The sequence below is a fragment of the Equus caballus genome, chromosome 10, assembly GCF_041296265.1.
Source record: "Equus caballus isolate H_3958 breed thoroughbred chromosome 10, TB-T2T, whole genome shotgun sequence".
Taxonomy (NCBI): domain Eukaryota; kingdom Metazoa; phylum Chordata; class Mammalia; order Perissodactyla; family Equidae; genus Equus; species Equus caballus.
Window position 1 is genome coordinate 9,725,150 of NC_091693.1, and position 13,170 is coordinate 9,738,319.

Consider the following 13,170-nt stretch of genomic DNA (forward strand, 5'->3'; position numbering starts at 1 on the left):
CCTTCTAGACCAGTGGTTCCCAGACTTTGAGATTTCACGGACCGGGAAGAGGTGTGACAGCCAACCCATGGCAGCCAACTTTTTATTTTGCCAAGTTAAGGATATTTTAAAAAGAAAAAGCTGCCATCTGTTACCACCATCATTTCTAATACCAAGAAGAAGTTAAAAGGTTGCATATTTTAGAATCAGCCTTTCCCGAGAGAGGGCAGTTGGCGCCATGCATCAAGACATAAACACACGCGGCACCTTTGTCCTCGGTTCTCTTCGTTTGCCAGAGGTTGGCGTTTGCGAACCACTTCTCCGAGCGTGTCTATGTTGCACAGTAACCGATTTTACTCTCCTAGGATTGTTCTAGAATGTCCAGTTTGTTTGCTTTTTATACCCCTTCCCCACTCCATCAAAGACATGAGCGGCTCATAAAAATAGAGGTCACTGTCTTTTTCAGCCTCACTTTCTGGTTTTTTATGTCCCAGCCCCTTTGCATGGCACTGGCCGCCCCAGAGCGAGCTGGGCCTGCGGTCAGTGAACAGGGAGCCGGGAGATTCAGACAGTGCTGAGCCCAGTGAAGACGGTGACAGCGGGCTCACATGGTGGGCTGTGATGGGGAGGCCCTCCGAGGAGGGGCGTTTGACTTCAAGCTGCCCAGCTTAGATCTGAGGAAAAGGAAAACCAAGAGAGGAAGTAGCCAGAGAACAGCACGGCGGTTCAGAGAGGGGCACGTGTTCCCAAATTCCTTGCCATGGGATCCCAAGAGGAATCTTGGGCAAGTTGGGCTGGGGAACAGGGGTGATCCCCAAGATCGGGCCCTCGAAGATCCAGGTCTCGTGTCCCCACGAGCCGGGGGTGGCCCTGTCAGCGCCCTGAGGGCCCCCCACAAAGGCCTCCTCCGTGCTCCTTGTGGGCCCACAGCTCCTGGAGTGGATCCGGCGCACGATCCCCTGGCTGGAGGACCGCGTGCCCCAGAAGACTATCCAGGAAATGCAGCAGAAGCTGGAGGACTTCCGTGACTACCGGCGTGTGCACAAGCCGCCCAAGGTGCAGGAGAAGTGCCAGCTGGAGATCAACTTCAACACGCTGCAGACCAAGCTGCGCCTCAGCAACCGGCCCGCCTTCATGCCCTCCGAGGGCAAGATGGTCTCGGTGAGTGCCCAGGGCGCCGGGGCTTGCGGAACTGCGAGGAGCAGAGGGGCAGCTCCAGACCCTCCCAGGCGTGTTGTTTGGCGCACACAGTCTCTCTTAACTAGAATGCACAGCCCGTGCGATGGGGGAGGGGCACTTGGTACTTGACCATGCGCCCCTCCCTGCCTCTGCCCAGAATCTTACCCCCATCCCCAAACCACACCGTAGTTTGTGTGGAATTGTTTGAATTTGGACCGGCTGTCAGCTGTGACTCCAGGACCACCAGGTGCTTGAGGCCCCTTCTCAGGGGACGGACGATATCCCCTGGACAGTCACCTTCGGCTCCCATAGCCCCATCCGTGTCATTCATTCATTTTCATTCATCCATTTAATCTCAAAGAACTGACTGCACCTGCCATGCACCGGGCCCTGTCTGGGCACACGGACACAGCGAAGCAGGGGGCAGACGTGACCCCAGCCCATCAGCATCCCTCAGGGAGGCATCGCCCTGCTGGGTGCCCAAGCTGCCCTGTGACAGCCCTGCCCCCCTGCCCTGCAGGACATCAACAACGGCTGGCAGCACCTGGAGCAGGCCGAGAAGGGCTATGAGGAGTGGCTGCTGAACGAGATCCGCAGGCTAGAGCGGCTCGACCACCTGGCGGAGAAGTTCCGGCAGAAAGCCTCCATCCACGAGGCCTGGACCGATGGTATGGCCCTCCGCTGCCTCACCGCTTTCCCGTCTCTGAGGCGCACGCTCACGCACAGCACCCCTCCTGCGGTGGGTCTGTGTCAGGCCCCCTTTCCTGCTGCTTGGGCATGTGCATGTCAGAAATGCTGCTCTGGGTCCGGGTCCTCCAGTCCCAGGCAGCAGCGAACAGTTTGGGGCCAGGCCCTCCTTATCGTCCTGGCTGCTCTGGCCCAGAGGTTACAAGCAGGTGGGCCCCTCCCTGGGTCATCAAAGGCCAGTCGTCCAGGAATGCAGCCATGCCTCACCCCAGCTCCATGGGGAGGTGAGCCGTGCCCTGTCCACTCTGCCGTGTCTTCCCTGAGGACGGTGCCCGTCCTGGGCCTGGTGGACGTGGGGACAGGCTCACCCATCCCCAGCAGCCTGTGTGCAGACAGCACGCCTTCCGTCTTCCCCACCCTTTGTGACCATGGACTTCGTGCTGAAGAACCCGTGCTGGATGGACCTGTGTCCTGAGCACGGTCCTTAAAGGCCAGGCCAGGGAGCTGCCCCCTGGCTTGCTGCCCGACCCGAAGACCGTGCTCGCTGGCCGCTGGCTGCCACCCCTCACTGTGGCCCACCTGGGAGCTCTCTGCCCTCGTGACCCTTCCCAGGGCCTGGCCCCCCACAGGATGGCTTGTCCCCAAAGAGTAGCTATGCCTCCTGTTCCTCAGCGGCTCTGGGCTGCCTGTCCCCTTGGCTCAGGATGTGGAATTCCATCACGTCCCTGGCCTCGGTCAGGAGCCCCCATGGCTGAGATTCCAGATCCCAGGGGCCTGTAAGTCTTCAGAAAGTGGCTGGTGCCTGGGAAAGCCGAGAGCATCCATAGCCCGCACTCCCGCTTCTGGCCGCCTCCTCACCAACTCTGTCTCTGCCCTCCTGCCACCGCCCTGCCCGGCTGATTTCACACTTCTCTGCATTGCTCAGTGTTGGCTCTCATCCCTTCCACCCCCACAGCTCCCTGTGAGATCCTCACTGAGCCTCTGGTGGCTCCTCCAGCCCCCACCCACCCAGCTTTTCTGCAGGCAGCCCCCACACTAGCCACATACTAAGACCTACCCAGAGGCACCCATACGGAGTCTGCCCCGCCCCGTCAGCCTGTGAACACATACCTGCGTGATCGCAGACCTGGGCCCACGTCACCCGTGTCCCTGGCTGCAGCCCATCTAGTGCCCTCTTCACATGAGCTCAGGCCGGCTGTTCTCCAGCAGCAGCTGCCAGATCCAGAGCCAGACCCTGGTCCCTCCTCCGCCAGGGAAAGAAGGTAGAGGAGGAGAACCCGGAAGGGGGGCGCGGAAGAGCTGGCCCGGGCCAGGGATGTGGGCACCACCGTCACACCTCGCAGAAATGGTGCCCAGGGTTTCTACACCGCCCCCCCCGGAGGAGGGGCCTTGGCATTTAGTTCATTTGTTCATTCATTCACCAGACCCCTCTTGAGCGTCGTCTTTGTGCACAGGCGTTTCCCAGGTAGGCGAGGTCCCAACCTGGGGGGCTTACAGGCCAGCAGGTTGGGGTATTTCTCCTGTCAGGGCCCCTCGGGCACAGCAGCTGTGTCCCATGCCTGGACTGGGCTGTCTCCTTGTTACCACGCCATGTGTCTCCCTCATCCTTCACGGGCTCTGGGTGTCATCCCTGTGGATTTCCCTTCTGGAGCCTCTTGGCCCATGTTATCAGCTCTGCAGTCCCTCGCCTGGGGCTCCAGCGGACCCTGGGAAGATGGCTTCCTGTGGCTGAGGAGTGTGGGTGTGCGGCCACCAGACCTTCCCTGGGAATGACCCCGGGGCCTGCCTTCATCTGAAGGTGTTTAGGGGTAGCCGGCCCTGTCTCCAGCCAGGGCCCAACTGGTTCAGCGGTCTCCACATGCCCCTGTCCCACCCCTTTGGCATCTGGCCCTGCTCCTCGCGTCAGCCCAGGGACCCCAGGCAGTCCTGCCTTCTCTCGTTCCCAAGATCCAAAGCCTCTGTCCTCTGAACCCCCAATTATGCAGAACAGGAGGACAGACCGGCCTCCCGCCCCCTCAGCCCAGCTGGGACCCAGTTGTAGCAGCCTCCTCACCCTGGGGGTCAGGCCCAGAGGTTGGGATGAGCCGCCATCACTCTGTGTCCCCCTCAGCATCCCCCCCAGCCTGCAGGGGTGCAGGTCTGTGCAGGTCTTGGATTGTCTGGGGAAGAACGAGCCCCGAGTCCCTCCGTGGCTGTCGCGGCCTCTCCCGAGTTTGCAGTGCGCCCCCGGCCGGCTCCCTTGCTGAAGCTCTGCGGAGGCGGAGAAGTGGGAACCTACTATTTCGGGTTCCCACCCTTGGGAGAAAATTTGGAGAAGGGAATTGCAAGCTTGCCTTTGTGGTTAGGCCTCCCGCCCCAGGGCTGCAGGGCTCGTGGAGTCAGGCTCCCAGGCTGCCGCCCCCGCCTGCCAGTGCCGGCCTGGTCCTCGGGGTGGATGCGATGGTCCCGGCTCCATGCCTGCCCTTCTCGAACGTCACCTCACTGAGACGCCAGGCCTGACGTTGACCCTGTTTTACAGATGAGGGACAGGCGGGGAGAGGCTGCGTGCCACCCCACCGCTCCGAGGTCCGCACCAGGCGGGCAGCTGTTGCTCAGATGCTCTGGTGCTGTGCTGAGGAGGGGATCTCTGAGCAGCACTCCAGGGGGAGCCCAAGGTGGCCTGCCTGAGCAGGGCACCTTCAGGAGCCGGGCTCCCAGCTGCCTGCCCAGGCGGGCACTTCCCCTTGGTCCTCTGCAGCCCTTCCTGTGCGTGAGCCCTTCCTTGAGCTCCTGTCCTTGGCTGTATAACCAGCCGGTCTCCAGGACCAGTAACAGTGTTCCTCCTGCCTTCAGAGGACCTGACGGTGCACTGCACAGAGAAAGCCCTTGGGACGGGGTGGAGCACATGGATGTGTGTTAGGACCAGCACCCTGAGGGGGGCGGGCCCAGGGGTCGGGTCCTGGGAGAAGCCTGGCTTGAACACTTCCCCTGCCCCACCCTGCTGAGGCAGGGCTGTAGCCCCGCTGCTTCTGTGGGTCACAGCCCTCCACAGGTGGGTGACCCCTCTCCAGCCAGGGTGGCACATCCTCTTATGGTCTCCCACCACTAACGGACACTAAGTGTAGGACGTGCAGGTTCACCTGGGATATCCGTCTCAGGCCCACCAACCCCACAGTGTCTCCTGGTTCCGTCCAGGATATAGTTGGGCTTAGAGATCCCTGGAAAGGGCAAGGAAAAAGGTTCCAGAAGTTTCTAGCCTTCGTGGCACCGTCCTCAATGAGGCAGGATGTGAGGACCGCACCCCGTTTCCCTCTCTGGTTGGACGGCCCTCTGGACTCCCGCTGTGCTGGTGTCTAAGCACCCCCTGCCCTCTGCGCCCCCAGGGAAGGAGGCCATGCTGAAGCAGCGGGACTATGAGACGGCCACCCTGTCGGACATCAAAGCCCTCATCCGCAAGCACGAGGCCTTCGAGAGCGACCTGGCCGCACACCAGGACCGCGTGGAGCAGATTGCGGCCATCGCCCAGGAGCTCAAGTACGTGTGGGCTCACGGAGCCCCGGCACCTGCCTTCCCTTCAGCACCCAGCCCAGAGCAGTGGTGGGGCTGCCTCCTGAGGCCCGGCCTGCCACAGGGCCTGGACGGGGCCTCCCAGCCCGCCCCCCAACTCCTGTCAGAGGCCAGGGAAGGGCCTGTTCGAGGACGCCCTTATCCATCTCGTCTTAACCCCGGATGAGAAACAGTGGGGTCTGGATTCTCTGATAGAAGGGAGGTCTCTGACCCCCTGTCTTGATTCCTAGGCTGTAGGGGTCCCTGGGGCTCCACCTCCTCTGCCTGCCATACCAAGGGGACCTCCTGGCCCCGTGATGTGGGGGCAGCCTAGCCCCTACTGCTCCCACCCGCTCCTCCTTGAGGGAGTAGGGCTGTACAGAGAGCCCATTGTTCTGCTGCCCTTCCCTCTCCTGCTCAGAATACGCTTATTGTAAAAGCTTCCAGGCAGCCGGTTCTTTGCCCTCCCTTCCCCGCCCCAGTCAGATAAACTTGCGGACACAATTAGTACACTGAACCTCCAGAGCCAGTGAATGGGGGCCTTATTCCGCCAGTGCAGCGGCCAGCAGCGGGGAGGGCCCAGCGAGTGGGAGGCCCAGGCCATTACTTCATGGAAAATCCGCAGGCCCTGGAGGGGCGGCAGGGCTCCCAAAATAGCTGTCTGCTCAGAAATAGGAGCCTTGGCTGGAACTGCCCTTTCCACAGACACCCCCACCCCGCCACCATCCTCCCCACACTCCTGTTCCTACAAGGCCAGGGCCAGCCCGACGCCTGGTACAGCCACGCTGGGCTGGGCCAGTTTCCTCCCTGACTCCTCCCGCCGCACTGCCCAGTTGCTCTGGGGGTCCCCCGTTTGCTCACCCTGCGGCAGAAGTACCGTGGGGCCTTCGCAGTCCCTGCTGGGCACTACTGGAGGGTCCCCTTGGGGTCCTGCAGCCTCTCCTAGGATTGAGCCCCTGCACCTGGCGTGCCCGGGCCGAGGAGATGAGGTCACAGACGCAGACATCCGCAGGGATGTGGGGGTGGGATGTGGGCAGGTCCCCCCGTTGGTGGGCGAGCCCCTGGAAGCTGGTGGGACACACACTTGGAGTAAGTCCTAGGCCGGCCTACTTCGCAGGCTCAGGGGAGAGCCGTGCAAACCCACTCCCCGAGCCAGGGAACGGACGGTCCTGAAGCAGTTCTCCGGACCGTAGCCCTGGAAGAGAAGGGCAGGGCTGTTTGGGGTGCCGTCCGTTCCCTCCCCGATGATCAGGGGCCGAGGGCCGGCCAGGACCATCTGGATGGACAGCCCGGCGAGCGTGGACTAATGGCAGTGACGAAAACTCAGAGTGCTCGGTGCTCTGCCTGCACCAGCTCCTTTACTCCCCCAGCCACTGCGTTGCAGAGGGGGAGCTGAGGCACAGAGAGGCTAAGGGGCTTGCCCAAGGTCACACAGCTAGGGAGTGGTTGGGACAGCAATGGAACCCAGGCTGCCTGGTGCCTCTGTGGAGCACAGCCTCACTCCCTCTCCCAGCCCTTGCATGCGCCCTGGCCCCTGTATCCTGCCTGCCTGGCTTGCTCACCAGGCAGGCGAGACAGCCCCCAGGTCCTGTTCCTCCCCAGAGCTGTTCCCTGCTCCCCACCCCTCGCCAGGCCCCCAAGGTCCTGCTACAGGCATGACTCCCTAGGATCCCGCTGCTAAGAATGTCCGTGTGTCTGGACTGCAGGAGCCAGGGACCTGGGCTGGTTTGAGGGATGGAGGGGCCGGGAGGCTGTGGTGGGTGTGGGGGCAGGAGCTATTGTACCAGCCTGGCGCTCCCTGAACCCTGGGCGAAGCAGTGATCAAACCTACTCCCTAGTCAGCTCTCTTTTTTCTTAAATATGTTAGTAATTGCATAGAATGAGAGCAATTAACTGCTTTAATACCCATTAAAACAAATGTGCAACCTGGATAAATACTGCCGCTGGTTTTACCTACGGAGCCCGCGGGCTGCTCTCAGCGTTCACGTGTACTGGGTGACATGCTCTCCACGCCCTCCCATCTCATGGATGAGAAAATGAGGTGGCCAGAGTAGGGAGTGCCCTGCCAGGGGTCACATGAGGACAGCATCAGAGGCAGAATTCAGCCCGGGGGGCTTGGCTCTAGCCCATCCCGTAACCAGTGCACACTGCTGGACTTCTTTAGATGGAAACGCAGTCCCGATGCGGGCGTGGTTGAGGGCCGCACTCGGGGGCCTCCGAGGTAGCTTATGGCGACAGAGCACATCACGGAGTGTGTGAGCAGGAGGAAGCCCCTGCCCGTCAGCCCCTCCCCCACGTTCCTCCTACCTGGGGGCCCGTGGGCTGGAGGGGTGATTGATGACGGATGTCCTTAAGTGTTGGTGTCCCTGGCACCTGGCCTGAGACGCCTGGGGTGGGTGGGCCCTAGCACACCCTTGACTGCCCCTGCTGGCCTCATCACCATCTTCCCGGCCCACAGCGAGCTGGATTACTACGACTCCCACAACGTCAACACCCGGTGCCAGAAGATCTGCGACCAGTGGGATGCCCTCGGCTCTCTGACCCACAGCCGCAGGGAAGCCCTGGAGGTGAGGAGGGGCGATGCCACCCACCGAGCCTGTGTCCCCGCTGCCTTGAGGCTGGGGGGGCGGTAACCATGTCCAGACCCTTTAGCTTCCCCTGACCCACCCAGATGGGACATTCTCTGGCTCCTTCCTGCCCCCACGCCCCTCCCCCCCATTCCCCACCGCTCTTGCTCGCTGGCTGACCTCTGTACTCTGTCCCTGTCCCTCCCCATGCACACCAGAAAACAGAGAAGCAGCTGGAGACCATTGACCAGCTGCACCTGGAGTACGCCAAGCGGGCAGCCCCCTTCAACAACTGGATGGAGAGTGCCATGGAGGATCTCCAGGACATGTTCATCGTGCACACCATCGAGGAGATCGAGGTCTGCAGCCGCCGCCCTTCTCCTGGGGCCTCAGCGGGGCTGGACGGCCCCCTCACTCCCTCTCCTTCCCCAGGGCCTCATCTCAGCCCATGACCAGTTCAAGTCGACACTGCCAGACGCCGACAGGGAGCGCGATGCCATCCTGGCCATCCACAAGGAGGCCCAGAGGATCGCCGAGAGCAACCACATCAAGCTGTCGGGCAGCAACCCCTACACCACCGTCACGCCCCAGATCATCAACTCCAAGTGGGAGAAGGTGAGTGGGGCCCATCGGCAGGACCCGAGCTGGGGCTGGGGCTGGGCCAGCCCGGTGAGGGAGCCGCCACCTGACCGCGCTGCTCGCGGCCGTCCCCAGGTGCAGCAGCTGGTGCCTAAGCGGGACCAGGCCCTCCTGGAGGAACAGAGCAAGCAGCAGTCCAACGAGCGCCTCCGCCGCCAGTTCGCCAGCCAGGCCAACATCGTGGGGCCCTGGATCCAGACTAAGATGGAGGTGAGGGGCCCGGCCCCTGCTGTGGGCCCAGGAAAGCCTGGCAGGGCCGAGTTGGGAAAGAGCCCCCAGTGAGCGGGAGGCCCCAGTGCTCCCTGGGGCCAGCAAGCTGGGAGCCCCGACGGCCTCGCGGGAGGAGGCGGGTCAGTGGGATTGCGTCGGTGGAAAGGGCAGTGCTGCCCAGAGGGAGACTCCGCTGAGCAGTCAGAGGTGGCTCAGGCCTCGACTCTGCCCTGGACTGGCAATCGTGAGCTCAGGAGTTTAACCTCTGCTCCTCAGTTTTCTCCTCTCTAAAATGGGTGTGAAAACAGTTACCGCGCTCAGACCCTCAGTGTGCTCACGGATGAACCTTGTGACCCGGCCACAGGAAGGCTGGTAAAGATCCGATTGCAGCTCTGGCTGCCACTTGCCAGTTGCTCACCGTGTACCAGGCACCCTGTTGGCCAGGGCGGCCTCGCTTAAACTTGCAGCAAGCCTGGGAGGGGCGCAGGCAGGCCAGCCTCGCAGCCCAGAGCTGGCTGCCCAGCGTGGCCACTGTGGGAGCCGAGGCGTGGGGAGCCGCTCTGAAGATGGCCAGGCCTGGGACAGATCCCAGCTCTGTGACAAGTTGCTCTCTTTGGGCCTCAGTTGGCACATCTGCACTCTGGGCTGTCACCGTCCTGGGCCTCACAGGGAGTCGAGGGTGCAGTGAGGTTGGGCGCATTATACTTGGCACAGAAACGCTCCATCCTGGCTGCTTTACTCTAGATGACAGGACTGGGGGGACAGCCAGCGAGCTGCAGGCCTTCCAGGAGAGGGGACCCCTGGGCAAAGGCCCCAGGCTGGAGGCCCCCCTGGCTGTGGGGCAGCCAGCGACAGAGAGACCTTCCCCGGGTGGCTGGGGGTGGCCGGGGGCCCGCCAGCCTGCCCCCAGCGCAGCGCCTTCTCTGCAGGAGATCGGGCGCATTTCCATCGAGATGAACGGGACCCTGGAGGACCAGCTGAGCCACCTGAAGCAGTACGAGCGCAGCATCGTGGACTACAAGCCCAACCTGGACCTGCTCGAGCAGCAGCACCAGCTCATCCAGGAGGCCCTCATCTTCGACAACAAGCACACCAACTACACCATGGAGGTACGCCCACCGCCCGCCGCCCAGGCCGGGCCTCCGTGGGCCAAATCGTGGGGGCCAGGAGAAGAGCTAGCTGCCGCTTCCTCTGTCTCCTCTTTTACTCTGACGGCAAAGAGACTAGATTGAACGTCCACACATTTCAGAAAAGCACAGTTTTCCCACCACCGCTCTCCCATCACCATGACAACGTGTGGCTCAGGACAGGCTCCCGGGAGAGCTGGGAGGGCAGCATCTGCCCCCGCTGTGGCCTCAGCAGTTTCGTCCTCGCTTGAGGACACAGATCCGCCAGCGTGTGCAGGAGTCCGTGGGCACAGCTCGCTGCGGGGTCAAAGTGTCGGGCTGGTTGCCATCCTTGGGGTAGCTTGAAATTGTCCACCAGGACCATATTTACACCATGCACATCCACAGATACCACAAAACAAATAGGTTTTCCCCCGTAGAAAGCCAGTTAGACGTTGCCCAGCATACCTCTGCTAAGGTTCCCAGTGGATCCTGGCATAGGTATTGGGCCCTGGCCCTGCTCTGCTGGGACATAAACCAACGTGACGTGGACCCTGCTGGTTGGCAGAGGCCACAGGGAGGCGCCACGCCTGTTGCTGTGTGCAGATGAGGCCCAGAGAGCAGGAGCTGGACTGGGGCTGGGGAGAGAGTCGGGGTGGGTCCGACTCCAGGCCACATCCTGCTGCGAGGGGGCGCCATGGTCCCAGCTCCCCAGTCACAGCCTTGCCCCTCCCCAGCACATCCGTGTGGGCTGGGAACAGCTGCTCACCACCATCGCGCGCACCATCAACGAGGTCGAGAACCAGATCCTCACCCGCGACGCCAAGGGCATCAGCCAGGAGCAGATGCAGGAGTTCCGCGCCTCCTTCAACCACTTCGACAAGGTGGGCCGCTCCTGCCGCCCCCGGGTCTCCCTTCTCCCTGCTCTCACCATCCCATCCCGCCCCCTCCGTCGTCTTTGCATCTGTCCGTCTGTTCACATCACAGTTGCTGAGTATCAGCCGCCACTCACAGGGCCTGGCAGGGCCTCAGCCACTGACGGGGCGCAGAGGCACGTGACCTGGACCCCCAGCCTCGGCTTCCCTCGAGGCAGGAGAGGAGGTCCCAAGCCCCGGCTCTGGGGCAAAACCTTGCCAACCTACCAGTGAACTAAGTTCCAGCACGGCTGAGATCCAGGACCCAGCTGGGCTTCTGGGATGTGCATGCACGCACACACACACACACACACACACACGCACACACACACACACACACACACGGGGGTGTTAACGTGCAGATTCCGCCTGGCATTCCCTTTCGAAGGGCCCTGAGCACCTGTGTTTGCCCCTCCCCCTCCTACCCTGCTGGGCCGGGTGCCCTCAGCTCTGCACTGTCAGGCGGGGACCCCGACATCCCACGCGGGATGGGGTGCGGTCCCTTTTCTTCCACCCCAAATCCTGGGGCAAGGAGAGCTCCCACTCTCTCACGAGTCCTGGGACTCAGTCCATAGTCCTGCACCTCAGCTCCTGCCCCTGCTCTGGCCCAGGGGCCTCTGACTGCCCGCCAGGCCACCCACGGCCCTCCACTGTCCCTCCCTGCCCTGGCCGTCACCTCATCCTCGTCCCCTCTAACTGTGTGTTTCCTCCCCCATGTGTTCCCCTCCCCCTGCCCTCTGCACGGGACCCTGGCCCCTCTCCCCACCTCTCTGCGGGGCCTGGTCTCCACGGACGCCCACCCGGCAGGACCACGGCGGGGCGCTGGGGCCGGAGGAGTTCAAGGCCTGCCTCATCAGCCTGGGCTACGATGTGGAGAATGACCGGCAGGTACGCACCCACGCCCGCCGACCGTGGCATTAACTGCTCTTTCTCTCTCTCTCTCCTCTCTGTCTCCCCTCCTCTCGCCGTGCCGCCCCTTGTCATTGCGTGTGCCATTTCACCCGCTCTCCTGCCTCCTCCCTGCCCTGTGTCTCTGGACACCGTCCCCCTTACCTGGTCTCTCGGGGCCGCCTGTTTCCCCCGCTCTCCGCCACTGTCCTGTTTCCCGCTGTGCACATGGGGCGGCCCCTCTTGCCTACTCTGGGTCTGGCCTCCTCTGCTGTCCCTGCGTCCTCGAGCAGAAACAGACAGGCAGCATGGACTCCGATGACTTCAGGGCTCTGCTTATCTCCACAGGATACAGCCTGGTATGCGGCCTCTGCTCCCCTGCTGCCGTGCTCTCCTCCTCCACTCCTCTGCCTCCCCCTGCTCCTCCCCCCCCCTTCCCCATCCCTCTTCTCCCCCCCTCCTACTCCCCTTCTCCTCCTCTCCTTCCTCCCCTGCCTTCTCCCCCTCCTCCCCTTTCTCTTCTCCCTTCTCCTCCCGCCTCCCTCTCCTTCCTCCTCTCCCTTCTCCCCCTCTTCCTCCTCCTCCCTCCCCTTCCTCCCCTGCCTTCTCCCCCTCCTCCCTTTCCTCGTCCCCCCGCTCCTCCTCCCCCCCTGCTCCTCCTCCCCCTCCCCCTCCTACTCCTCCTCTCCTCTTCCTCCTCCTCTCCGCCACCTCCGCCCCCGCCTAGAGTCTCCCTGTCCTCCGGGACACTCCACCAGAGCAGCACAGCCTCGCTGCCTCTTCCGCTGCATCTGCTGGGCTGGGGTCCCTCCAGTGACTCCCTGGCCTCCCCTTCCTTTCCTAGAAGTCTCTGCGGAGAGGGGTCAGGTTCCTGGCTCTCCCCCTTCTCTCTCTTTCTCTCTCTCCCCCATCCTTCAGAGCTAGCTTGTGAGCCTGGGGCTGATGAGCAGGAGCCCTGTGTGGTCCACGTCCCAGCTCCTCACTTCCCACAGACATGGGCGGGATGGAGCAGCGGGCCCAGCCCGGCCTGGGGGACCAAGGCCCTTGGAGGCCGGCTCACAACGGCAGCTTGCTGGGCCAGGCTCGGGCTCTGCTCTCCTGGCCTGGTTCTCCTGGGGGGCATCTGCCAGGCCAGGCTGGGCCGCCCTGCTTGGCTCACATGCTCTGTCCCCTGCCCGACTCCCACCCCGCAGGGCGACGCCGAGTTCAACCGCATCATGAGCATGGTTGACCCCAACCACAGCGGCCTCGTGACCTTCCAAGCGTTCATCGACTTCATGTCGAGGGAGACCACTGACACAGACACGGCCGACCAGGTCATCGCTTCCTTCAAGGTCCTGGCAGGGGACAAGGTAAGCGAGACGCCTCGGGGGCACCTGGGGGCCGGCGGCGTGGGGCCCTTGCTGCCAGGACAGGGCATGGGGGAGGGTGGGCCAGCATGTGGGTAGGGGTGGCCCAGAGTCCCACTCTGCCGCC

General features: G+C 63.0%; 1 protein-coding gene and 1 long non-coding RNA gene across 6 annotated transcripts in view; one reads left to right on the forward strand and one right to left on the reverse strand.

Annotated features, from left to right (window-relative positions):
* Positions 1–13,170, forward strand: part of ACTN4 (actinin alpha 4) — a 70,546-nt gene that overhangs the window by 56,148 nt on the left and 1,228 nt on the right. For 2 of the 5 annotated variants that reach the window (XM_023649666.2, XM_023649667.2), the window contains exons 10-20: positions 910–1,140; positions 1,679–1,826; positions 5,208–5,358; positions 7,829–7,937; positions 8,156–8,296; positions 8,370–8,552; positions 8,652–8,786; positions 9,716–9,895; positions 10,630–10,776; positions 11,614–11,694; positions 12,888–13,046. In XM_023649666.2, the coding sequence (XP_023505434.1) occupies positions 910–1,140; positions 1,679–1,826; positions 5,208–5,358; positions 7,829–7,937; positions 8,156–8,296; positions 8,370–8,552; positions 8,652–8,786; positions 9,716–9,895; positions 10,630–10,776; positions 11,614–11,694; positions 12,888–13,046 (1,665 nt within the window). Of the gene's footprint in view, positions 1–909; positions 1,141–1,678; positions 1,827–5,207; positions 5,359–7,828; positions 7,938–8,155; positions 8,297–8,369; positions 8,553–8,651; positions 8,787–9,715; positions 9,896–10,629; positions 10,777–11,613; positions 11,695–11,987; positions 12,054–12,887; positions 13,047–13,170 lie in introns of all 5 variants that reach the window. The other 3 variants (XM_023649669.2, XM_023649668.2, XM_023649671.2) reach the window with 2 other exon arrangements.
* Positions 984–6,704, reverse strand: LOC138915701 (uncharacterized). The gene is made up of 3 exons (XR_011421820.1): positions 6,232–6,704; positions 4,179–4,352; positions 984–4,095 (listed from the first exon to the last, which is right to left on the reverse strand). It is a non-coding gene; the product is annotated as an uncharacterized lncRNA (long non-coding RNA).